Source organism: Gymnoscopelus microlampas (assembly GCF_963454915.1).
Source record: "Gymnoscopelus microlampas genome assembly, chromosome: 20".
Taxonomy (NCBI): domain Eukaryota; kingdom Metazoa; phylum Chordata; class Actinopteri; order Myctophiformes; family Myctophidae; genus Gymnoscopelus; species Gymnoscopelus microlampas.
Window position 1 is genome coordinate 17,909,547 of NC_139957.1, and position 27,570 is coordinate 17,937,116.

General features: G+C 42.8%; 1 protein-coding gene across 3 annotated transcripts in view; it reads right to left on the reverse strand.

Moving 5' to 3' along the window:
• The window catches only part of actn1 (actinin, alpha 1), a 68,718-nt gene that overhangs the window by 32,368 nt on the left and 8,780 nt on the right, over nt 1–27,570 (reverse strand). For all 3 annotated transcript variants that reach the window (XM_084044009.1, XM_084044008.1, XM_084044007.1), the window contains exons 2-3: nt 2,349–2,463; nt 761–880 (exon numbers count right to left, since the gene is read on the reverse strand). In XM_084044009.1, the coding sequence (XP_083900135.1) occupies nt 761–880; nt 2,349–2,463 (235 nt within the window). The remainder of the gene's footprint in view (nt 1–760; nt 881–2,348; nt 2,464–27,570) is intronic.

Genomic DNA, 27,570 nt, shown 5'->3' on the forward strand with positions numbered 1-27,570 from the left:
GCAGTTGCTTTGTTTGAAATGTGGCTGAGAGAGCTAGGTGAGTGAGACCTTCTACTTGGAGAAGCCTCAAGACTGCAGGAAGGAGGAAAGTATTTGATAAGGCATCAACCAGTGTTGAGATATTTAAAGGGCCTGAGAGAGGGTGGAGATATGGAGCAACCTAGTGACTAGATACTGCCTAGTCATTGTATGTATGTATATTTATGTTTTGTTTTTATGCCCCTATGATGTCATCATTGAAGAAAAATGTGTACCAATGTGAATTGTATCCAAAATCAAATAATCAATAATCAAAATAGCCAGTGTTCTTATTTTTATTGTTTATTGTTGGGAATAGATCATGCTAACTGATCTATTTCCACTCTATAATAAGGTGTACTTTCATTAAACAAAGGATAATATCAAAATAAAGGACCACTTTAGACCACTGTATTGAACTTTTTTATGCTAAACAAATCTTAGTGTCCATATTCTTTTTCTTGATAGTCACAATGTAGAGAGACAGGAAACAGGGAGAGAGAGCCAGGGAGTAATAAAAAAGCCAGCATAATAATTTCTGTTAATTCGCGGCCAAATAAATATTCATTTGGGGGTCCGTGGCACGAAAACGTTTGAGAACTACTGATTTTGAAGGGATTTGTAGAATGGGCCTCAGGTCCTAATGGGTTAACCAATGGGCTAACGGCGGCCTCCTGGAGTCCATATTCAAATGCATCGGCAGAGACATCAGCACCCAGTCCAAATGTCACTCTAAACTCACCCTCTGCTCCAATAGAAACAAGCTTCACTCCTTTGCTGGCGATGAAGTCGAGTGCTTTGTTGACGTTGGAGATCTTGTGGACTCTCATCTTGCCTCTCTCTGGTTTGGCCAGGCGTTCTCCTAGACAGGAAATAGACAGACAGAAAGACAGAGGGAGGGAGGGGTTAGGGACATGTTGCCACAATGGAGCCTAGAACCTTCTCCCAGGACAGAATAAAAAAATAAAAAAATATAGTTTTGTTCTAAATGCCAACATGCGGAATAGAAATAACTAATATAACGGTTTAGGATTGCTGTCCAAGCACATTGCATTAGGGTTGAAGGCAGAGGAAATCAAGCTCAGCTGTTTGTTCATGACCATTCATCTTACTGTACATCAACATACATTCATTCATTCATTCTGTCATTCATTCAGTCCCTTGCAGAGATGCATGCCAGGGTATTATAATTCAGTTATTCTCAACCCTTTTAATTTCAAGTACCTCCAGTTTGATATGCACGGACCCCCATTGTTTTAATCTCTGTGACACCAATCTACACTCTCAGAGTTACGGACCCGTAAGGGTCCAATTGGTTCCTCGACCCCCCCCCCCCCCCCCCCCGAGGACCCCAGGGGTTCCCTGGCCCCCACGGACCCCACATTGAAAACCACCAGTGTTGTAATTGGTCCCGTATGTTTGTGTGTGTGTGTGTGTGTGTGTGTGTGTGTGTGTGTGTGTGTGTGTGTGTGTGTGTGTGTGTGTGTGTGTGTGTGTGTGTGTGTGTGTGTGTGTGTGTGTGTGTGTGTGTGTGTGTGTGTGTGTGTGTGTGTGTGCGTGTGTGCGTGCTTGTTTGTTAACGTGGGAACGGAGGGATTGCCCAGTAGGCTGACCCAAATACATAATTAGCTTTTGGGTTGAAAAGGTCAAGGTCATAATCAAGAACTTGAGAACAGATGGACGGATTTTCATGAAACTTGGTAGAAATACCAGTAAGGCTTCCCAAAGAGAAGACAACTTTTTGGTGGAAAAGGTCGAAATCATGGTCATGGTCAAACTTGAGAACGGATACGCAGATTTTCCTGAAACTACGTGAAGATAATCTAATCAGTAGGCTCCCCCGAAGAGATTCTCAAAGGAAAACTGCTGATTTTCAACCTAAATTCCTTCTATGGCGACATAACAATAACATAGTGTGGCAAAAATACTCTATAACTTCTGTGTGTTTCTCTGCTACATGTAAGTTATATATCCTTTAGGATCCATGATATGAAACAACACATTTGACGTCATCGCTTTGCAACGTTAACATTTTGTGGAGGAATACACAGAAGACAGTGTATTTTTTCCCCACACTATATTATTACTGATCTCCCCACACAGAACATTTACATTTTCCTTTAAGTCTTGGGTCTAAAAGCTAAGGTCACAATAACTTTAATTCAAATTCATTCAGTTTCACTACTTATATTCTAATAATTTTGAATAATTGATTACATAACTTAAAAACTTCTATATACTACACGACAAATAGTAGTTTTTACCTGAGATGACTTCCAACAAATAGTAGTTTTTACCTGAGATGACTTCCAACAAATAGTAGTTTTTACCTGAGATGACTTCCAACAGCAGCATGAGTTTCAGTCCATCCCGGAAGTCCTCCTCTATGTTGTCAATCGCTGTGCCTGCTTTCCTCAGGTGGGAGTTACACCAAGCTGTAAACGTCTACAGAGAAAGACAGAGTGTCACTGTGGATGTTGCTGTATGTTCCAGGGTGCTAGAGCACAGAAACAGCAGGGCCTCCATTCCCAGGAATAGACACACTTGGGTTATCCAGGGATTGCGAGGGTAGAGACAACTTTTCATAACCACCAGCACTGAGAAATGTAATGCTTACCTGCTCATATTCTGACGGTCATACACTGCAAAATTGTGAGTGTTTATTTGATTCGGAGAGTGTAAAATTGGACAGTCTCAGAATTAAATTAACATGATTTTGCAGTGTTAATGTAAAAGTCAAAGCAGATGATGAAATTGAAACAAAAGATGTACTCCACTAGCAGCTATCTATCTTTGTATTTCCTTTTTTTTGTTGCTTCCTGCCAAACACCATCTCTCTGTGTACAGAGATGGTGCCATGCTGATCTCGGCCAATGCTGATGAAATAAACTGTCTCTATGGTGACTGAACACAGCAGGAGCAGAATATGAGAATCGGTCTGTCAGTCAATCAATATTATGTAGGTGCAGCAAGTTCAAGATAAGCTTAAAGCTTTTTTGCACCCTCTTATTTTGTGTTTCTCATTTGGCATCGCTCTCCCATGCATATCGATCACTGTGGCATGCAAATAAACTACGGCATGTTTCCTAGATGCATGAGCACAGTAAGAGCACTGTATATGCTGTAGGTGCAGTGTGTTCTGGATTGCGAGGCATGGCTGGCATGCTAATAACCTAATGGGAAACATCTGGGGAGGGACCTCAACCGCCCAACAGGAGCTGGGCATGAGCAGCAGGCCCGCAGAGCGCCCCGCTGAGAACGCCTCCTTTACGAGAACCCCAGGATAATTACGCTCAGGGCCCAACGTCAGGCCCCCATTTCCACCAGCGAGTCTGAAGGAGGACCTGCAGGAGTGGAGCCAGAGCCTTTATGAAAGCCAGCTCTGTCTCATGCTGGCCTGTCTTCCACCGCAGAGGAACAAAAGCCACTTAAAAGTGAACTGGCAAGCCGGTTCTGGAGTAACTCTTGGAACTTCCTCGATGAGATCACCCCAGAAAAACGGTGGTGGTGTGGGGCTTATACAGCTATCAATAAAGTGGAGTGTGCAGGAGCCAGATTTCAGATGTGTGTGAGTTTGATGGTATGTGGTGGAAGCTAGCCCAGAGAGGCAAACCAGTGGAAAAGCCTAGGAAAACCCTGTGAATGCTACAGGAACTGTGGAAGATGTGGAACATCAATAGTAAGGGGCCGATCATACTGTACGCTATTCCATCTCAGAGGAGGCGGAACTGACGGAGAAGGAGCAGTAAGGATTGAGGTGTTCTGCAAATAGCAACTGGCAGCCACTTGCCCTCGGCCCCTAGTGCAACTGCAAGACAGTCCTGCAACATTACTTCAGAGTTTACTCTGGCTCCAACAGGCACCGAGATATTTTAATTAACCTCTAATCAATACTCCCGCAGGATGCAAGCCAAAGTCTTAAAACCGATGAAAAAACGTCTGCAGTGTCAGCAACTTTGCTGGATGTCAACTAATGAAAGTGGAAGTGGGAATTGTATCGGTGGTGTAGTGGGCTGCAGTGTACACTGGGGTGCTTGTGACGCTGTGGGTTCAAGTCTAGCTCATGAACTTTGTTGTATGCCACCACCCCAAAACCCGTCCTTCAGTCACACTCCATTGCATATTTTTGAACAACGCTTTACACGTGATCTTTAAAACAAAAGTTTAAAAGCGACTTGTGAAAATGTCTGTGCTGTGAGTCAATGCTCAAAGAGCACAGTTGTTGGGGGAAACACAGAGAGTTCATCAATGGAATGCTAGCTTGTTAAATCCACTGGGTAGAGCAAGCTACTTTGATGGGCCTGTCCCAGGCTAGGCGGCAGGCCCCCTCCTGACAAGAATTAGCTGTCCCTCCTGGAGCTTTGTTAACTTTGTGTGTCACTCTGTGAGTTTGGAAGGAGCTTGGCCTCCCATGACTGGGCTGGCTGTGTTGTGTTCAGCACTCCTTTGCCCACAAGATACTGTTGGACTCTTATAAAGGGCCAGCAGCTGAACGTATTACTTCACTGGTCACAGTGGTCACTGATGGTCACTCACTTAAACTTTTAAAAATGATGGTCTGTTATGATGGAACAGATAGTAAGGTAGGTAAACTCAGCCACTGCCAAAATGTACCTACCGTACATTTCCAACAATGATAAATGCTAAGCTACTGGATTTTTTTGCCATGCACACTAAATGTTTTCAGCTTTGTAAATACTGCATTAGTATAACAGCATTGGGTTATGTTGACAGCTGAATGTCTCTCTGGAGGGTTGTATTCTCAACGCCTACATTCATACCACTTTACCCCACTGTAGAAAGCCTGAGTACTAAGATCTCACAATGTGAACAGACAACATTCAGCATATTTGATACCAATACCGCCTTATTGTATGTTCCGCCTTTTCTGTATTTTACATTAAATTGTGGGTTTGTAGATACAATGAACAAAGAGCTCTATATTTTGCACATAATATTGTATTTGAGTGATAGATCTGCTCTAGGAATTTCAATGCATGCAGAGAGATTCATGTCGTAGTATATACTGTCTACTCTACACACTAATTATTGCACTATACTGTATGCGGCATCCTCATCCTGTACCTATGGTGCAACTGTGTACTGCAAATCTCAAGTCTCTGCAACAAGCCATCAAAATAAATTCCAACACCTTCAGAGCACAAAGAGATTCTAATTACCGTGGTCCATTACAGTGATTCAGCTGTGAGTACAACTTCACACCTAGCCGTACTGTACAGTCAGAGCACATTTCCGCGGGATAAACTGGAAGCCGTAAATACTGCGGACTCCCCTGTTCTCGTCTGCTGCCTTCCTTTCTCGCGTCTCAACCCTCCCAGAACTGTGGCTACGCTGTAATAACAACGGGGGTCAAGAGCTGGGAGCTGGAGGAATCTGGGCCTGCGCTGCATCAACTCCAGGGAACGTTGCCAGTCGGCATCATCATGCGGAACATTTTTTCCCATGGCAACCGTAGAACACGCTGAGCTAAATGGACAAACTGCACTCAGTGGTGGAAAGTAACTATAGTAAGTATATGTACTCAAGTACTGTACTTAAGTACACATTTTTGGTACTTTTACTTTAGTATTTCCAATTGCTACTCCACTACATCTCAGAGCCAAATATTGACCACTCCACTACAATTATTTGAAAACTTAGTTACTAGTTACTTTGTAGATTTTGACAGATCACAAAACATACATTAACCACTTCAGCCTTATTTAAACTTTGGCTTTTTGAAAATGGCCGATCTACAAGCTCACAACGTGTCACAAGCTTGTAGATCTACTATTTTCAAAAGATTTTTATACATCTTATTATACAATTGGGAATAAGGCGCATGCGCGACCTGGTGTGGACATGGTGTGCCTCGGTAGGTCAAAGTTGCATCGGCAGAACTGCCCACGCGCCTGCCTGGATGTGCGCGCACAAGCAACCCCAACTACCCCACAGCGCAGCGCAACCCAACACCTTCCTTGCCACATCCGTGAAACGGGCGAGAAACAAGCGCTGCCGTGGTCTATGCAAACGAGCCCCAAAAGCGTGCCCAAATACGCCCAAAATCGCGTATACAAAAGGCAGACCTGGCAGCGCAGGCTACGCCAATCATGTGTGCGAGATCTACAAGCTATGGGGCAGAGACGCTTTGTGCCATACACCGTATCTTAGCAACAACCTAAGCGCTAACTCTCATTGGTCGTGTCATGTTTAGGCCAGTCTCCAGACAGCACCATCAAGTACTGCCTCGCATAGCTCGCTGCCGCCATTACAGTCGGACGCACCGAGCCCAGCTGGATAGCACAATCACCGTCATGTCTCTAATAAATCGCCCTGTCATTCATATTGTCAACACGTTGAGGTCACTGCAGCCTCCTACTAATGTAACGCATGTTTATGTCCACTACTGTGATAGCGATCGTTGTATTTCACTGCTTACTTCCCAAGGGTGCTTAACATGAGCCTTTAGCATGCGGCTACCACTAAGGCACTTTCAACGGTGTTCACTCTCCATTCCGACATCTCACCACTCCGACTAGTGGCTTCCGCGTGCGGTTAGGGTTAGGGTTAGGTATAGGGTTCGTCAACGTCGGCAAGGCGACATGTCGGAAAGGAGAAATGCACCCACTTTCAACGTTAGCATGTAGCTAACGCTAACGTGGTTGTCATGCCTGAGGCGGCTGTGCAATCACTTTGTCAACAATGAACGTTAGTGTGGTGCTGATGTTTGTTGTGTGAAGCTTAATGTGAGAGTGTTTGTGTTGGAGCGCCTCAGTGCGGCTGCAGAGTTCATGTGCAACATCTTGCATGCGTGGCTGTGGCTTTACAGTTTTCCTTCGCCGTGTCTGTAGGTCCCAGGGACCCCCAATGGTCTCCAGGGACCCCTAAGTGGGGGGGGGTCCGCGGAACCCCTGGGATTTTTTTTTATCCCATGATTTTGTACCCCCGGAGGGGGGGTGGGGGGGGGGGGGGGGGGGGCACTGCCAAGTGGGCGCTGTGTGGGCGCTAGACGTTCGGCCCACGTAGAGGGCCGAACGTTGTAACAGAGTATTTTCTACATTGGAGTATTGATACTTTTACTTAAAGGTAGGGTAAGTGATTTGCTTTGGTTAAAATAAGTGTTCAATAGCTCTATATTGTGATAGTACTCATTGCTATAGAGTGTTTGTTCAGTATTAGGAGTCTCCTTGTCTCTCCAGCTCTTTATTAAACAGAAAATGCATTTTCGTTTCATTTCCAATTTTATCCAACCAGGACAGAGAACTCAATCAGATTAAACAAGTGAAATTGGAAGTGATGACACTAAGAAATGAGCAGGCAAAATTGGAACTTGAACACTATACAAATTAAGCTTAAAAATGGGTACTTTCTCCTGATTGGCTGAGATTTTTTCACCTACCGAAACATGTATTTTCTGTTTATTAAAGAGCTGGAGAGACTGAAAAAATACTCTATAGCAATGATTACTATCAGAATATAGTATTTTAACCTTTTAACAAAATACTTTTTGTTTTAACCAAAAAAGATCACTTACCCTACCTTCAACTAAAAAATGTACTACTTTTTCCACCACTGACTGCACTGGAGCCAAGTGAGTCGATGTGTTGGGTCTTGAGGACTGAATGAGTGAGAGGGTAAAATAAAGTTTTGGGTGAACTATGAACTACTGTTAATGATCTCCATGGGGCAAATAAACTCTAGTATAAAACATGAATCAGCGTATGTTTTCAGAATTGTGTTTTCATTTGTTTTATTGTGTCTATTTTGCTATGTCTTTTACATCAGTCACGGATTTAGTCCCAACTGTAATTGTATATCATGATTTCTGTACACTCAGCTATACACTATTATTAGGCAAGTATATAACGTTTACAGCTCAATAAATGCTTTTCCTCTAATAAAATGGTGGGCAAATTTACTACAGTATAAAGAGTATACCTGGATGTCTGATGGGAACCATTTTCATCATTGCATGCAAATAAGAGCTTATATTATTGTTGTCGGGCGGAAACCTATCTCCAAGAGTCGAGCAAAAATAGCCGATCTACAAGCTCACAACGTGTCGCAATGCGATGCGTTGTAAGCTACTGAGCTTGTAGATCTAAATGAAAGGTACTGTAAAGTTGTTAAATGTGTCTGTGGATTTTATAAATATTGAACCAATGAAAAGTATTAACAAGAGCTTGTGACTGAATAATAACTCTGTTGCATCCATTGGAACACATTGAAAAGTAACGGTTTTGCACATACAGTACAAGGTGTCCACCTGACAGTGACGATATATGCATCTTCAATACAACCAACCATCTCTCTCTCTCTCTCTCTCCTCTTATTTAGGCATTTACTTTTATCCAGAGTGACTACTGCTAGGTCAGATTAACAGGGCACATGGTCGACAATTAGTGTTCTGAAAAACAAAAGCGTGCCACAATCTAGGAAAACAAGGAGACATAAAACTCTTTCTAAATAACATACCATCTGTAAACAACATACCTAGTATCTATGTAAACAACATAATTGACATACATCTACTAGGGCTGGGTATTGGCAGGTAAATCACGATACAGGAGTCACGATGCAAATATGTACTGCATCCCCATATTCCCATCCCCATCACGTTTGCTGATACGAAGCACATGACCGAAATGCCACAAGATAAAGCCAAAAGAATCTTCCAAATATGGGCTTTTGAGCGTGGCACAGGGGCCAGCTTTAGTTTCACAGATATTTTTCATTCCCTCTCCGCTCTCCTCTGCAGAGGGATTTACCAGTATGTAATGTAGAGCCGAGCAGATACAAATGCAGATATGTTATTAAAACAAACAAATAAAAGAACAATCAAACTAAATGATTGCGATACGGGTTTATCGATAATATAATAGGACAATAAGATCACCGATTACTGATATTCAATATTCTGAGCACAGCCTCAGTATCGATCTACAAATTAGAACTACCTAAATATCACAACTAGCGTCTATCTAAACAACATGACAAGCATCTACAGATAAAAGGAAATAATAAGAATTTCGCACTCCCTCCTTTAGCCTTTCATTTAAATCAGACTTTATCTTCAGATCTCACTATCTATCCTCTCCCTGTTTTTGTTTCCCACTTTCCTCTTTCCTTTCAAATTCATCTTAAACTAATATAAAGTATGCTCTGTTCTTCTAACCAGCACAGTAAAATCCAGTTTTCAATTTAACTCTCAACTCCCAGGTCTATTTTTACACTTGCAGTTAAATTAACACTGCGGATTTGACTGTGCATAATCTCTCACTCTCTCCATATTCATCTAAGATTGACTTTTATGCACACTTGCTCCTTCTCTATACAACCCACAGCACTTCTTAGCCTGTCTCGTTTTTCTCTCTCTCTCTCCTCTCTCTCCCTGCCTTCAGCCTATCCCCCTCCTTCTTATCCACTCTTCCTCTTCCACCGCCTCCATTAATCAGCCTCAGTTAGGAAAATATTTCCTGTCTTTCAGCCAACTCCATATTAGTACAATCCTTTCACTGAAACAAGCCAACTCATGAGTGTGAGCCTGTCCGTCACATCACATCCAGAATGTACAGCACAGGGGGCAGACAAATGCAGCAAAGAAAAAAGATATTGTCGGCAGCCCGTCCTCCACACAGGAAAGGGGTTTTCTGCAGCCGGGGCCAGTTTCTCAAGCCCGAGTCTCCAGCTCCTCCAAGGGTACTGGAGGGCCTCTCGTGGTCCCCAATGCAGCCCCAGAAAGAGGCAAACTTAAATCGCTAGAAGAACAAAACAAAAAAAAACTTCTCAAATAACATCTTTTCCAGCTTCTCCTTCCAGAAATGTTCTCTCGGCTACCCAGAAGCACCATTAAAAAAACGAGGGAGGGGAGCCAATATATCTTTATAATCCAGTATAAGTAAAAATACTACAAAACACAGGCGAACTACAGCAGTAACCAGGGTTGCCATGTCCGCTTATTATAAGCGACTTTGGGCTTCTTTTTCTGTAAAGTTGCTTGTAAATATATTGGTAGTTGCGGGTTGCGTTTTTTTGGGGCTTGTTTAACGTGTAGTTGCTTATTTGGGCTTGCTTCCAAATTTTGTAATTCATATTTAAACCAGTGGTTCTCAAATATTTTCATGGACCCCAAAATGAATATGTAGCTTATTCCACATTTTATTTCAATTATAGCTAATGCATATAGGTTTAAAGTGTTCATATGGCCTATATAGTCGCTTCTTTTGGGCTTGTTTTCATAGACCTGGTTGCTTATTTCTCTAGCAAAATCTCTGGACCCAAAGCTGCTGTGTGGGCGGAGAGACCCGTGTGTCCTGTCGAGGTGACACTGTCATTTGTGTCCGAGCAAGCAGGTCTATTTCTGCTTCATTTTCTTCTTCATTTTGCTGGAGCAGCTACAGTAGCAAAGGGGCCAAAACAAAAAAACAGTGCTGCCTGCCGCTGGTGGAAAGCGTTGGCTGTGCCAGGAAAACAAGGCTGCTCCTAACGACAGCACCTTCCTAACATCACCTTGGCCTGCAGACTCCCACATGGATTCCTGCCGCTCACGATGGGTGATGAACGATGGATTTGGGCATCGGCCCTTGTTTGGTTAAGAGAGAGCACTGGTTTCTTGACCCATTAAATCCGGGAACGCATCTGTGTCATTTCAGATTTCTTTGGTTATTCAAAAATAGCAGATATACAAGCTCATAGCGTGGCACAAGCTTGTATTTGTGGTCCACCCATCTGACCACATGGGTGGACCGTGTGCATACGTACATCGTATAAAAAACGATTCAGGTTCAGAATCAAAGGGTTAGAGCTTGGTGGAGTGTGAACGCACGCGCACACGCACACACACACACACACACACACACACACACACACACACACACACACACACACACACACACACTTGCCCCTGCTTCACATTCACATGGTTCCTACACACACGCACGTGCCGCAGACATGTGCTTACAGTATGTGTAACATCCTGTCAAATCCTCAGTGTTCATTTAAGTGCGAAGTGGAAGGTTTGGGTCTATTTATTTTTCACACTCTCATGGGTTAAACTAACACTGTGTCCAGTAACATTCTTCTAATGTTGGCTATGGAGCTGCCCCACCGGAGGACGAGATGGTGGCTCTGTGCTTTGCTCATTGGCACTCCAAATTCTTTCCCAACCGTATGGGGTTTCTAACTGGCAACCCTCCAGAGTGTTAAATGAACTCTGAGTGTACAAATGGAACCAATGGACCCATGCTGGAACACATACATGCATGCACCACGGGGAGGGTGGGTCCATTTGTTTCCATTTGTACACTCTCAAGAGTTACAGGTCCATTTGTTTCCATTTGTACACTCTCAAGAGTTACAGGTCCATTTGTTTCCATTTGTACACATTTGTACACACAAAACTTAGGATTTTACAGTGAACCCACTTCTTTATCCTTCACGCTAGCGCTGCTGAAGCCATTAAGAAGGACATGCGGGGGTGGGAGGGTGAAAAGCGAGTCACACAGGGGACAGAGAGGACAGGCCAGGCCGCTGTCTGGACACAACGGCAGGGCGATCGGCTCAGTCGAGACCCTGCTGTTTTGTCAACGTGCATCTGGCGAGCAGAGTGTCTCCCGACGATCACACACAATTAACACAAATTCCACCTCAGCACAGTAGAGAGAGAGTTTTTGAAATAGGGCTTAAAGGACGACTTCACCCATTTTCAACCTATCTTCATATAATTGGTCCTCACTAACGCTCATTGTATTAAGGTAAGAGTTTTGTCTACCCCATCTGTCTCTCAGAGGAGGGATGTGAACAGTTCAGAAATCCGCCTACCAGTGACATCATCGATGGGGAATACAAGCTAATATAAACAGCAGGCTTTCTATTCCTGGAAAGTTAGCGTGCTATAATGGAAGCCATTGTTCTTGCATTAATAAAAATCTAATTAGATCAAATATATCTAGAATTGTAAAACAAAATAATAATAACATTTTATCATGAGCATTTGTGAGGACCAATTATATGAAGATAGGTTGAAAATGGGTGAAGTCGTCCTTTAAGTTAATCATTTCTACGTTTACGTTCCCGGGGAGAAAACTGAATTATCTTTTGCGCCACAGCTGAAAAAGGTTTGCGAATCCCTGGCCTAGAGAAGACCAAGGAGAGGTGGATTTATGCTCTATTTTTTATGCTCTGTCGTAAGACGAATTTCTTTACATGTGACGCATGTAAAGAAATTAGAGCACCATTCTTCCCTAAAATTACATTTAAAACCACAATCGATAAATCATCACTTCAAAAAATCTAAATGCAACTTTTGGCTGCACAATATGTGTGGAGCTGCCATGAACTGAGAGACAGACAGTGGACAGAAGAGCCAAGGACCTCTGGATGAAAATACTCCCAGAGTAACTGCTGCATTTCATTATTATATCGCTGTTTGATTGTTTGTTATGCACTTGTTTCTCTTTAGGTTATATACTGTATTTATTGTTGTTATATGACTGTTATAATGTTATATGACTGTTATTATACAGTATACACTCTGGCAATGTAAAGCATTTGAATTGAGAGAGAGACAGACAGACAGACAGACAGACAGACAGACAGACAGACCTCATGCCAGTGAGGGGAGGTTCAGTACAGCATTGTAAAACAAATATGTGCCCACGCAGGCAGAACCTGCAGGAATACAGACATGGACAGATGCAGCGATACACACAGAGAGAGATGCAGGCAGCTACGGGATGACAGAGAGAGATGGATGACAAATGAGACAGACAGGCTGGCAGAGAGACAGGGAGACAGATGAGACAGACAGACAGGCTTGCAGGGAGACAGACGGGGAGATGGACAAGCAGAGAAACACAAGTCACAGTGAGGTGTAAACTGTGTGAATGCTGGTTCAACCATCCAGTCACATGACCTCTCTGCGTCACCAGAGGGAGAAATCTATAGCTTAAGAACGTAACCCCGGTTATCTGCGTATTACGAGCGAGCGAACGATTGAGTGGGTAATATGAAAAATAACTCTCTCTCTCTCTTTAAATTTGTGTCCGTCTTGTTTTCTATCTCGCTCGTCACTTTCATTTTCTGTCCATTTCCCCCTTCTCTCTCATGGTCTCTCTTCATCTCTTCCTGTCTTTGACCCACCCTCGGCCCTCCCCTCTCTCTCTCTCTAGTCACTCTCTCCCATCCCTCTCCGTTTGCCTTTCACTCTCACACTGGTGTATATCTTTCTCCACCTCTGTCTCCCCTGCTCCTCCCTTCCTCTGTCCCTCTCTCTCTCTCTCTCTCTCTCTCTCTCTCTGTCTCTCTCTCTCTGTCTCTAATTAGAGGAAGAGAGGAAGGAAGGATGATGGGTCTGAGGGGACAGTGGGCCGACCAGGGGGGGAGTCAGAGGTCACTGCTCATCGGGTCTCCGTCTCCTTCCTCTATAGATCACTGGAGGACTCCCCTGAAGCTGCTGGACAGATGTGGTGTGTGTGTGCGCGCGCGTGCGTGCGGGTGTGTGTGTGTGCAAGGGAGAGAAATCTGTTTGTATTTAGAGGTGGAGAAAGCATGTGAGATAGTGAGAGAGAGTTGAGCGTGTATCATTGAAGACACAATAGAGTGAGAATGTGTGTGTGTGTGTGTGTGTGTGTGTGTGTGTGTGTGGTACATAAGTGAAAAAGCACATGTTGCTTGCTCATGTGTTCTCACGTATGTGTGAGCAATGAGTATATGAATGTGTGTGTGTGTGTGTGTGTGTGTGTGTGTGTGTGTGTGTGTGTGTGTGTGTGTGTGTGTGTGTGTGTGTGTGTGTGTGTGTGTGTGTGTGTGTGTGTGTGTGTGTGTGTGTGTGTGTGTGTGTGTGTGTGTGTGTGTGTGTGTGTGTGTGTGTGTTGGAACTGTGCACTGCCACTAACCGGTACTGAGCATACTGCAGTGACAGTCCTCCCCTCTTCATGGCTATGTCCCTCTCTCCATCTCATTTCCCCCTAAACACCTACGGTTTAGACATGTCTCCCTCTATCTTTCAATTGAAAGCCTTGGGACCTCTGGCACTCTGGTCCTGATGAAACAGGATGGGAGACTCCAAGTATCCACATGCACGCACACGCACACAAAAGGAGCCACCAACTCAGCACAATCACTCCATTACACTTATCTACAGCACCCGCTGCTGCTGGTTCAGCACATCGGCGTGCATGAGGACGTGCATGCACATGTGTCCAAACATGAGTGCACATGCAGATGTAAGAGTGCACAAAGACGTGGGCCAGACACACCGACACAGACACACACACACACGTGCACAGAGGCGAGCATGTGCATATGAGCACACGTGCACATGCTCACGCCATCCCGTTTCAGCATGCGCACAGATGTTGCACTGAAGCTGGCCAAACGGTGCACGTTAGCAAAGAATAGCCGCCATTGTGGCGAAAGCAATGAAATGTACTCTCTCTTGGCCTTGATGCTGGCCCTAATGGATATTCAGTGTGCGTGCGTGCGTGTGTGCACGTCACAAAAGAGTGGCAATAGTTATTTTCCTCAGCCGACTTTGTACGACAAAGAGAGGGCTCGTTGGTGAAAATGCCGCAGAGCAACTAACACTAGGGGGTTACCATGACAACCACAAAAGCCTGGAGACCCACAAACAAACAGCCTGGCCTGTTCTTAGAACGTTAAATGCACATCTGAGCTGACTGAATACACATCCACACATATTTACTATCTATAGATGTACAGAATACACTGTTCAGTCAATGTACCGTAGATATGCAGATAGGCCTACAATGTATTTATAAATTAAAGGGTGTTTGCCTTTTTCCCAAATACAAATTCCAGAATTTTCTTTATAAGACCTCTACTTTTTGTAGTTTTCTAAGACAAATGTATATTTTTGTTTTTTTTTATAAACGTTTTAATTACTGGTGATGATCTCAAAGCACTGGCTTGCACGTTTTTGCCCTGCAGATGGCTGACCAATGCTGCCTTTCCCATGGGGGCGAATGTCAATTTCTCTGCCGCATATTGTCCACAATGCTTTAGTGTTTGACTCGGGGTCAGGAGCGGTCCAAATTTTATATTTGTGGTGTTCGAGCCATAAGCTTGAAAACAAACAGCGACCTATTTTATTAAATATGCTGGCTAACGTTAGTATGGGGTCTGACTCAGGAACAATTTATCCATTGCATAACTTCACTAAATACAATAATTATACTGTGCAGCCCTTTTCTTTTACTGTAATAGAAAGGTTGCCCAGATTGAAAGCTGACATCCAGGCAGTTATCACCACGAACACTAGAGTGCACATGTGGACAGTTTTGACTCGGTTTATTTGTGTATGTTTTACTATGAGAAAAACTTCCAGACTTTTTCCAATACGGTCACCCAAATTTCCATACTTTTCCACATCTTGAAAACAGTAATTCGTAATTCCATACTTTTCCAGACCTGTGCAAACACTCACTCGCAAAAATTACAAATTCATCACACACACAACATAAGAGTTGACTCGTGTTTTAGGCACCAGCTGTTCCAAAGTCAATATCCAACAGCCCTGCCTCAGCAAATGTATCCCCTTGTTTCCTGTACAAAACTCAGTCCTTTGTCCCATGTCCTGACAAGTACAGTACAGTACAGTATTTCACCACGCGTGTCACAGGCAGATAGAGAAGTGTGACCTTTGATCAGCTGATCTCACAGCACACAAATTGGATGCAAATGCATGTGGCAGATTCTATTCAAACAAAACACAGGCTTCAAAAAGAGCCATGCTGTTCAAAATGCTCAGTATCTCTCTGCTCCACTGGCTCAAAGCCAAAGTCTCCTCTGTACAAAGGACACTTTGTAAGAGGACCCCTGTCTCCTATACATCTCAGAACCGAAGCTATACATACTTCTTAAATGTTCCCAGCAGACACACTGATACAGACACACAGACACACTCGTGCAGTGTTTGAACCTACCTAATACATGATGCCAAAGACCAACATGAGTTTGATCACAGCAGAAATACAGTTTAGTACTTGTAGCTAGATCCGTTGTACAGGTATTCTGTAAAACAGGTATGCTGTGTCTTTAGGAGTTCATATCCTGCTCTTGAGAACCAGGCCTATTTCACTATGTGTGCCATGTGCATTGCATTGTTAAAACTCATTAGCCCTTCACAACATGTCTCGTGTGTCCAGTTTGGGAGAACTCATGTTTGTGTACTTTTTGGCAAAATAAATAATACATCATTTTCAACAAATCCCTAGCTAATAGTGTACCTTTCAACCCCACCGGCCTTACTATTAGTTTGGCCATGTTCGTGCATGTATTACTGTGCTGTATGTAATAAGTGTGTGTCCCTAAATTACACACACTTATGCAGTGAATATGACAAACAACACATTTTAACAGTGCATGCTACATTATGCATATAGGTAGGGCATCGCTGCTCTACTGTACTGTATGTGCATTGTGCACCCTTTCTAAATAGATATTAAACACGTGCACAGTAAAAACTGAACTGAATGTTGCTTTCTGTCAATTCTACTTTTACAATCTTTGTCTGGTATTTGTCAGCTTGTCAGTAGCTTGTCATTAATAGTATGAGTAAAGCCTCCTGGCAGCAAGGTTGTGTTTTTTTGTACGGCGTGTATGGCACGTACACACTCACAGGGAACAAAGAAAACTTGTGAAGGTAGAATGAGGGATCTGCGTGGCCGAACTACAAAGTGAAAAATAATTTCTGATATGATCAATAGGATGAAAGAACACAGAACTACAGTTCAATTAAGTCATAACAATTGATTGCTATGATGGCAGTTAACCCCAAAATCCAAGACACATACTGATGATTGGGAACTGAACTACTGCAATTCACCAACATCATAACATAACGTGTTCTCACTCAGGTATAGAGGCTCTACAGTCAAATCTAAACGGAAACTAATGGGAACAGACTACATAACTACAATTCACTAAAATCATATAGCATTTGAGTTCTGACTCAGGTATGAACTGTCTTTGACAGTCATTACGCCCAGATTTAAACACTGTGCTGGGAACTGCGCCACTACAATTCATAGAAATCATAACACTTAAGTCATGAGTCAGCTGCAGCTCATTCCCTCTGCCCGGCAGTCATGTCCTCCAATCTAAACACTGTGGGGGCTCTGAGCTGGTGGTCTTTTGTGCTGGAATAGCATTTGACTGCTGACTGACAGTCACCTGACTCCTGCCCAGAGAATGCTGAGCTGGTCAGGGCGGGGCTTATTTGGATGAGGGGGAGGGTCTATTCAACACCATGAAAAAAAGGTACATTTCATTGTTTCACTATGTACTTGAGTACCGTGGAATGACAGTAATGTTGGACAAACCGCATCCATGTTTGTAAAAACATATCAACACTTCATATTCGTATCACTATCAACCTATCTTGTGTTGGCAAGTAGCACAGATATGTTCTGTCCCAAACTAGACACGTGTGTATTGTAAATGACATACATTTTCTAATAGTGTGAGCAGGGCAGGGCTTGCTGGAGCCTTGGGGCCAGGCCACAAGAGGCTTTTGTTACACTGGGCTTATTGTTATTTGCACATGAGATCTATCCAGACCCACAGATACACAAACACTTAAAATGAATCCTCCTGTTCATCAGTTCCACATGTGAGTTAGAATGAGAGGTTTCCGTTTTCAGTTCAGTAAAAAATAACTGGAATGGGGGTTCGTTTCGAGGGAGAAGCGTGCCGAAACATTATAATGTCTGTCCCTTGAAACCATGATCACGAGGTAGAGTACATAGACATCTATCCACTTTATATGGACAAATCCACATACGAAACATTATCTCACTGCAGTGGCAGCTTAATCAAATCGTTTTGTGAAAAAGTAGGATCTATTTTTTTCCTCATAACAAGATAGATATGACTTTTTACATTACATTACATTACAGTCATTTAGCAGACGCTTTTATCCAAAGCGACTTACAATAAGTGCAATCAACAAAGGTAGGGAACGAAAGCTACTAATCACCAGAGGTTATAAGTGCATTTTCTGCAATAACAAGCAACCAAGAGCATACCTAGCGCTAAGGTAAAAGTGCAATATATCAGCTACCTATTTCCTTAAACAGATGAGACAAAATAGCTAAGTCAAATGAGCAGGAGCTAAAAACAAATAATTGTATTGACTAAACAAGATCCAATAAACAATTCAACAATAAAACAAGCATTCGTACAACTAGTTAACAACAAGTAGGCCAGGCAAAGAGGAAGGGTAGTGTTTCCTGAAGAGGTGGGTTTTCAGCCTGCGGCGAAAGATGGGCAGTGACTCTGCTGTCCTGACATCAGTGGGAAGTACATTCCACCACTGTGGGGCCAGAACAGAAAAAAGTCGTGACCGTGTCGATCGACCAGAAGGACCATTGAGTGGCGGGGGAGTCAGTCGCCCCTTGGTGGCAGACCGGAGTGGTCGGGTAGGGTTGTGGGCATTGACCAATACCCGGAGGTAAGAGGGAGCTGTTCCTTTCACTGCCCTATAGGCTAGCACCAGGGTTTTAAACTGAATGCGAGCCGCTACGGGGAGCCAGTGCAGGGAACGGAGAAGGATAGTTGTGTGAGAGAACTTGGGGCGGTTGAACACCAGACGAGCCGCAGCTTTCTGAACAAGCTCCAGGGGTCTGATGGCAGATGCCATCAGACCTTACCGCTGGCTTGTTCAGCCCATTGACTACTGACTCACAGTATACTGTGCTTGACATTACTGACGATTTTGCAATACATACTGTGGTTGTTTGATTTTTAAAGGCTTTGGAGTAAATAAATACATGTAAATAAACATGAAATTGTGTGTTTATAGATGAAGGTGTGAATAGACAATGATAAACTGACATCGGTATGGTCCTTTTACATTTTTCGCAAGTGTCATGCAGTTCAACTGTCTCAGCCTCTTGACCTGGTTTGACCGCTTCTGAAGCATGACTTTAACACAATTCCTTTACATCCAGACTAGCGGAGTGGCACAGTGCTGCATTGTTTTCACGTGCACATGTTCTCACTCACACTCACACACACACACACACACACACACACACACACACACACACACACACACACACACACACACACACACACACACACACACACACACACACACACACACACACACACACCTTTCATAGTAGTATGAGCCATCATCTCTGTTGGCTGTTGACTGGCTGAGCAGGGTGATAGTCATAATGCAGCAGCTGCATCTAAGACAGAAGTAACAAGTAGCGGGATTGGACAGCTCCCAGTTTTAATAAACCTTTAATATGCACTGGAAAAAAGCGCATCCCTGTGGCGTGCATTTGGTTTGAAAAATAAACAAAAAAACGAATGAGAGAAAGAAAAAGAGACAGAGAACGACCAGGGCGAATAAGAAAATAAATCTACAATTGAGGAGACAGAGAAAGAGTGAGTGAGTAAAACAGAGACAGGCAGAGACCCAGATGGAGAGAGACTGATAAGAGTGTGTGAGAGACCGTATAAGAGAGACAATGAGAGCAGAGGAAGCTATGCGTTGTTAACATCACCACACAGCCATCTGATACACCCTCACATCCAGAGTCAGACACACAGACACACTATACTCATCTCCTACTGGTAGTTTCCTTACCAAAAAAAATGCTAAGACTGCCAATGAACCAAATTGAAATATTATTTGTATTCATTTGTGTTTTTTTTTATCAACTGCACATTTTCTCTGCTGACTTTTCTATACCAAACAAACTGTAGGGTTGTAAGAATTAATATTGTTCTGTCATGTCAACAGGTAAGAGAGATTAAACACCATTGCTTGTAAATCAGCAGCACCCCGCAAGGAGCAGCTCATACTGTATGTAGGCTATCTATTGCAGTTACAGCTGCTGCAAAGGTGCCAGACGGCTTCCCCTGCCCCTCTGCTCCTCCACTCTACCAGCTGGACTCTTTAGCACCCATTTGCACCTGCCAACACTCCACAGCCGACACCACTTGATTGCCTCAGTCTTCCTGCCTGGTTGAACAGGCCTCTCCACTACGCGAACGGCCTTTTTGCATGTAGTTGAAGCGCAAGGGGGCGGGTGACGGATGCACGCTTATGAGAAACAACACAAATAAAACCTGGACAAAACAGTTGTGTGCATTAGCGCAAGATGAGGATAAAGGAAACATTCAGTCTAAACGTCCAGTAATTCGCAACTACTACCAATACTTTTGTATTTGAAACTTTACATTTCTCTAAATATTATAAACTTTCAGGACAGCGTAATACAAATATAATTTATGAAAAGGCTACTATAGGCTACAGTGAAGTCGGACTGAATGACTGAAACGTTTCTTTTTTAACTCTCTTGGTGATTATCTGGCACAGTAGTTGTGAATTATCAAACTGTACATTTAGACTGAATGTTTCCTTTATCCTCATCTTGCGCTAATGCACGCAACTGTTTCACCAGGTTTTATTTGTGTTCTTTCTCATAAGCGTGCATCTGTTGTCTGTCAACAACACAGTAGTCTGTGCCTTGACTCTCTCCCCACCCGCCCCCCCGCCCCTTGCACTTCAACTACATGCAAAAAGGCCTTTTTCCTCCACTACCCAGACAGACTGCTACCACTAAGGGCTACGTTATGGCCCTCGGCTCGCGAACCAAGCCGACTTGCAAGGACTAAATGGTAAATAAATAAATGGTAAATGGTGCATTTATATAGCTCCTTTATCCAAAGGCGCTTTACAATGATTGTTTGTGCATTACATTCACCCATTCACACACACATTCATACACCGATGGCGGAGGAAACCATACAAGGCACCAACCTGCTCATCGGGTGCAATTAGGGGTTCAGTGTCTCTTGCTCAAGTACACTTCGACACTAACTCTGGGGGAACTTTCATACAAACTTTCATACAATAATACATCTTCATAAATAGCTGATCAACATGCTCACTATGTGTCGTGATGCATTGTGAGCAAGTAGGCTAGTTTCGCTATTTTTGCACGACACCATGGTACAATGAAGAACAATATAGGACTTAAAAGGTAGGGTAAGTGATTTTCTTTGGTCCTGATTGGCTGAGATTTTGACACCTACCTGAAAATGTATTTTCTGTTTATTAAAGGGCTGGAGAGACGGGGAGACTCCTGTTACTGAACAAACACTCTATAGCAATGATTACTATCAGAATATAGTGCTTTAACCTTTTAACAAAATACTTTTTGTTTTAACCCAAAAATATCACTTACCCTACCCTTAATCAGACTAATCAATTCAGTCAATTATAATAAGTCTATTTGACTTTTTCATGTTGATTTGTTGATAATAAATAAAAATAAAAACCTGCTTCTCAATTATTCGATTAGCTGCCATGAACAAGATAAACTCGGTGAGAGGTTATAAATGTTGGTTTCGATAAATGTTCGGTTAATTGCCCAGCCCTAAGGTGAAGTATAAATTAGCTGCTGTGACCATTACACAGACATGTCCTATGAAGCTGATACACCAACTAAGTACCCTCAAGGTGATTTAATATCACATGTACAACATCATCAACATTGCAGGCAGTGATATCCTTGGATTCTGAGCTTACCTCAACAGTGTGGAAAGAGATGGTTGGGTTGCTAGGGGTGTGGTTGTCAAGGGGAGGGGTCTGTCATATAAGATGAGCCAACCAAATTGTAAGGTGATCTGCGAAGAGCAGCTATCTGTTGTTGTCACAGTTCGTCACTACAGAATGTGTTCATTTTTAAGTAAACTGGACGTTTGCGGATTCAGGTGGATAAAGATACAGTTTGTAATGAAAATATCATTGATTGTTTTATGGCAGAGGTTGATCAGTGAGGTGTTTTGAAAGTGAAACCAGAAGCTTGGGATGACATGAATCAATAAAAAAGAGAGGAAGCGCCAAGGACTTCTCACAGTTCAAATGTTGGTCAACAGTTGTTTTGACCAGATCATATCTCATAACGACAGAGGCAGAACACAATATGCCTGCAGGGACTGAACTATATTCCAACTCACCACCGCAGCAAGTGAACCAGACAATCAATACTAGCTACTGATTGGAATTTAGATGTTCAATACATGTCCTACTTTAGAATAAATGGAAGAGGTGAACTGCTGAACAAATAGAATAGTGTCCCCTCCTGGGGACTGGCTTAGGCTACTTCCTTCCTAGAACTTGTGTACCAAATGTAACCATTCTGGGACACAGGAGCAATCGTAACATCTAGGCTATTATCTGGGATCAGTGGCCACAAGGCGTGCATTCCTTTCTAGCAGTTGTAAGAACTTAGGCTTACTCTGTTGTTACACAATTATTACACTTAAGAGAGTGTCAATGGAACCAAGGTGACATAATATAGCTTCCACGTCTGTGGCAGAAAATGTCTGATATCTAACTTCCATATTGTGATGTATTTCAGAGTACACACAGATAAAAAGTTTGAAAACAGATGATCTAGATCAGCTATTTTCCGAATTTTTCCTTCTTTCTTATATTATTTGACAATTTGGCCAATGTTTGACCAGTTTTTATAGTATAGTTTTTTGATTACTTTTGATGCCGTAATGGTCTTTTTTCTGTGAATACTAATAACACAGGTATGTACGGAGCCCTCCCCGTAGGTATGGACCTTTAAGAAGAATTTAAATACTGTCAGTACATCTGATGGTAAATCATTGTCAGTACATCTGAGATGAAACATACCAACAAGTCATACAAACAACCATTTTCCACTTGTGAAACAGAGGTCTCTTGATAATGGTCTGAAAATTTAAGTTTATTTGAAAACTTCTTTATCAGTACTGCAGGATCACATTTGTCACATGTGCTGTAGATAAAAGTGATGTTCACTTCCTGATAATAGTGCAGAGATATTTCAACACTCTCCATCTAATCTGAACTAGAAACAAACAACTTCTCTTTCAATCCCTCACCACCCACCCACTCAGACAAAAGTGCAAATTGAAGAGAGATACGGTGGAGAGAGCGAGAGAGTGTGACAGACAGAAGCGGAACGAGATAAGATGATGTCAACACGAAAGACAGGAACAAGGAACACAAACAGAAGAGGAGGATGAGACAGGAGATCAGATGAGCCCAAACTGTTTTAGTTTTCGGCAACTTTGTACCATCATCATCATCATCATGATCACCATCACCATCATCAATATCTTATGTCTGGCTATGATTGGCTCTAAAAACATTTGAAACAATGGCATCTTTCGGAACTGCTGTAGATGCTCACTCCCTGACGGAGGCGGGGTTCTTTATGTTCGTTAGATTTCAGCCAAACCATGGTTTATTTAAAAGAAAGGGTGTTTTTTGTTTTTTTGGTGTGTTTTGGTCCTTGAGCTGATTTGGATGATGTAGGTGTAGGCCTAGTCGTACAGACCACAGACCTAAGACGTGACACTGTGTATTAAAATCCTGCTCATGACCTGTGATGCTTCTCATCCACTCACACTCTCTCTCTGCCGTTTATTTCTTGCCTTAACCCACTGTACTGGATAAGATAAGATAAGAAGGTTTATTGTTCTCCAGAGGGAAATTCAGATGTCATAGCAGTAACTGCTTAGTATGAAGGCTGAAATAGCTTTAAAAAGATTCTCTTACGAAGACATCTCACCTCCTGTTAAAATGGAACAGTGCCCGTCTTTTACCCAACAACAAATACTGTATCAATGTGGCTCCTTGAGGGGGTTCCAGGGGTCCTCACCTCAGCAAAGTTAGTCAATATAGCATCTTGTATGGGGGTCTCTGGCACAACATTATTTCAGATGGGGTACCGTGGCCAAATACATATACATTTGGGGGGACATGAAAAGGTTTGAGAACCAATGACTTACAACACCAGCTTGGCCAGTGATAATGATAAATTATTGACTCCAGGTTGACAACGTGACAAAGGATAGCCTGCTGCACATACCCTCTCTTTTTACTCAGGTCTGTTGTGCTGCTCTTCCACCCATTGCCCCCTTTCTCCTTCATCCCCTACTTCAGTCCCTCCCTCCCTCACTCCTGTGCTCCACCCACAGCCAGGCGCCTGAATGGAAAGGTGTGCCCAAACCCTGTGTTACAGTGGTATCTGTTTACTCAAAGCTCCTTTCACTTCCATGGGACGCACAGCAGCTGCTCCTGAACTCCTATCTTGTGATGCGTTTCCACAGCATGTTATAGGCTCCACTATGGATGCAACAGTTGACCGAACAAATCGATTTAATTGATTATTAAAATGAAATACAATAGCAAGAATAGCCGTACCTCTGTTACAGTTCCAACTTGCGAGCTCTGGCGATACAAAAAGGTGACGTGAAAACACTGTCAACTACTGATTGGTCAGAGAGAATCCTCACAGCATGCTTGTGTCGATGGACTCAATTTAAATGAACGATGAATATATTTTGAGCGATGCATCGCCTATTTCTAGCCTAAAATGTGTGCTTTTGTTAGGCTGTACAGGTTAAATAAAGATTGCTTCCCTTAGGAATGTCAGTCACACATCTGTCTGTCTTGCTTGGTTCTCCTCAGTGGCTTAAGCAATTGCTCTGAACTTGAACACGGCTATTGACCATTAGTCAATAGCTGATGTGTGACCGTTTTTCTCTTCGCCACAATTTAAGATGTTTATTTGCTTATTTGCGTTTTGCTGTAAACACCGGAGAGTCGGAGTTCGGGCTATGGGATCTATTGTCGCCATGGTTACAGTCAGGTTAAGCTATGGGATGATCAAACTGCGCATGTGTGGAATTACTGGTTGTGGGAGCGACGGGTCCGTGTGTGCGTGGTGCGCGTGTGTGTGTGTTCACTGTGGGGCCGCGACGTGGCGATGGGACGGGTCGCGAGCACGTGTGTGCGTGTGTGTTGGAACCATAGGTTGGACCTGTTGCAGCTAGGCAGACATCGAACACAGGCCTTGCCCATACATAACTAAAAGTCGGCAAATACTTTGACTGCGCACATCCCCAGGTATGGACTAGTTTATTCAAAACTGTTTTTGTAAGGCGGTACAGGTTAAATAAAGATTGTTTCCCGACAGCATTAGTTTTAACTTAAGCACTGCTTAATGCTTATACTCTCCTACACAGAGGATCGCTATGCTGAGCAGCCACAGTACAATTCAGTAAGTAAGTAAAACTAATTGTAGAGCAACTTTCACAGACATTCAGAGTCACAAAGTGCTTCACAACAATAAAAGTAAAACATGTCAATAATAAAATAAGAAGACAAAAATAAAATAATCAGCATTTAACACAAATTACAACACAAAATCTGTAACCATAAAGGGCTACAGTATGTATATAAAGGCCTGTTTGAATAGGTGAGTCTTTGAAAGTAAAAAAAAATGCCCACAGAGGCCACAGTTTTTAGGTGGAAGGGGAGCTCATTCCATAGCCTGAGGGTGAAACTCGCAAAGGCTCAATCACCTTAAATTTTTAGTCTTGTGGGAGGAACAACCAGCAGGGCTTGGGATGAGGATCTCATAGACCTTCTGGGCACATAAGGTTGGAGCAGGTCACATAGATATGGAGGTGCCTGGCGGCTTCTGTGTGTGATTACAAGAATCCTAAAATGTATTCTATAATTGACTGGGAGCCAGTGCAAGGAGGCCAGGATGGGGGTTATATGACAGGATCTCCTGGACCTGGTCAGTAACCTGGCAGCAGCATTCTGGACAGGTTGCAGGCCGTCTAACGATGCTTTAGAGAGACAGGTAAAAAGGGAATTACAGTAATCCAGACGAGTTGACATAAATGCACGGATGATCATTTCTAACTCCGGGTATGAAACAACTGATCTTAGTTTGGCGATATTACGAGGGTGAATTAACATGCTCATCATCTAAAAGCATAGACTGATCTAAAATAATGCCAAGGTTTCTAGGGTTAGAGCATACGTTTGATTTTAATGACCCAAGACGGTCGGCAACATCTGCAGCAACCTCATCTGGGGCAACAATTAAAACTTGAAAAAAAAGTGAGTAGAATGCAGTGGAAAAGCGACTTTAGTATACATTGCTATCCTATACATTAGTTTTCCCAGTTAGTAAATCATCAAAACGTTCCATTTAATTTAGAATCCTAGAATCAAATTAGTCAATGCTGACAAATGTAATTAGTCTCTAACTATTTGTGATTATAATAGAAAACACAGCATCATAGAGAAATGATCGGTCTTATACTGTAATAGTGTTTCCCTAGCAGCCCGACTCCAGTGTTTAGGCAACCGTGCACTCACATCCCACACTCTCACATGTTCTTGAACTTTCACAAGCATACAGTAAGGTATGAACCACACTGGCTTCAAAGAAAACTGCACAGCAAGCACATATAGGCAGTAGAACACATGCCTGGCTTGATTAATAGCATTAGTCAAGGAAAAGATGTGACTACAACTTTCCCATAGTGCTGCTGGAAAATTCCTCGAAACATGCAGACAGATTGCCTATAAACCTGTGCCTAAGGGTCATCCACTATTGAACACATGTGACCATACCTCGGTAGTGGTTCCAGGCATATTCTACAACCTACTAACATTCTGCCTTCTGAGGCTACTTGCTCTGCTAGTCTGCTCTATGTGCTCTACAGGAAGTGCACCATGACCCCAAATCCCATGGTGGATGTGGAATTCACACAGCTCTGTCTGGTTAGGGTCTGAACTCCAGCCACTGTGCTGCAACTAAAAGATTGCCCTTGATCTGAGCAAGATTCACGGTTATTTATTGGTGTATGGACAAACTATCAAACTTTTCAGAGGGACAGAGTAGGACAAAAATTACTGACACATTAGCATTTGTTGTTGCACAATTAGACTTTTAAAAGATCTTTAATCACCTATTTAGTGCTTGGAAGCGGCTTTGAAATACATGCCTATATTTGGAACGTGAACATGAGAAAATAAACGATGCAAGGATTTGCATTGAGGCCCAAGTATTTGAGAGCTGTTCAGATAAGAGGTTTTATAATCACTCACATTTGACTCCTCTAACAGTGCATTCTAAAAACACTGCTTGTTGATAATGAAATGGCTTTCACTTTCCAAAATACAGGCAGGGTTTTAGGCATATACAGTGTAAATATATGCAGTACAGTACCATAAATACACTAGTCTCTAGCATAAAAAATCTTTTCCAGACCAGCCTATAAAAGATGAGACGTCCTGCCGTGGTTCAAAATTCTGCATTTCTTTAGAGGAGAGAAAAATGGGATATGCTTTCCCAATAATTGGCATGAAAATATGCTATTGAACCACCAGAAGGAAAAGAAAAGGCATTGTGAAACTCGGACGGAGCCTGGCAGGTTCCGGGCGGAATAAATACACTGCGTTGTGTTTTGAGTTTTACCAAGAACATGTCAGGCCAGAATATCAATTGCTTTGCAGAAGTGGGAAAAACAACCAGAAGGCATTTTGCTAATGGAAGTCATACACCTACAGTAAGCAAGAACGCTGCACATACATTATAATAACAAGCATGATGTCCTTAAAGGGCTCTTATCTTATTGAATATCTGAGTAAGGAAATTAAGACCAGCCACCAGCCAGATGCTGGAACATTATGGTTGTAGACGT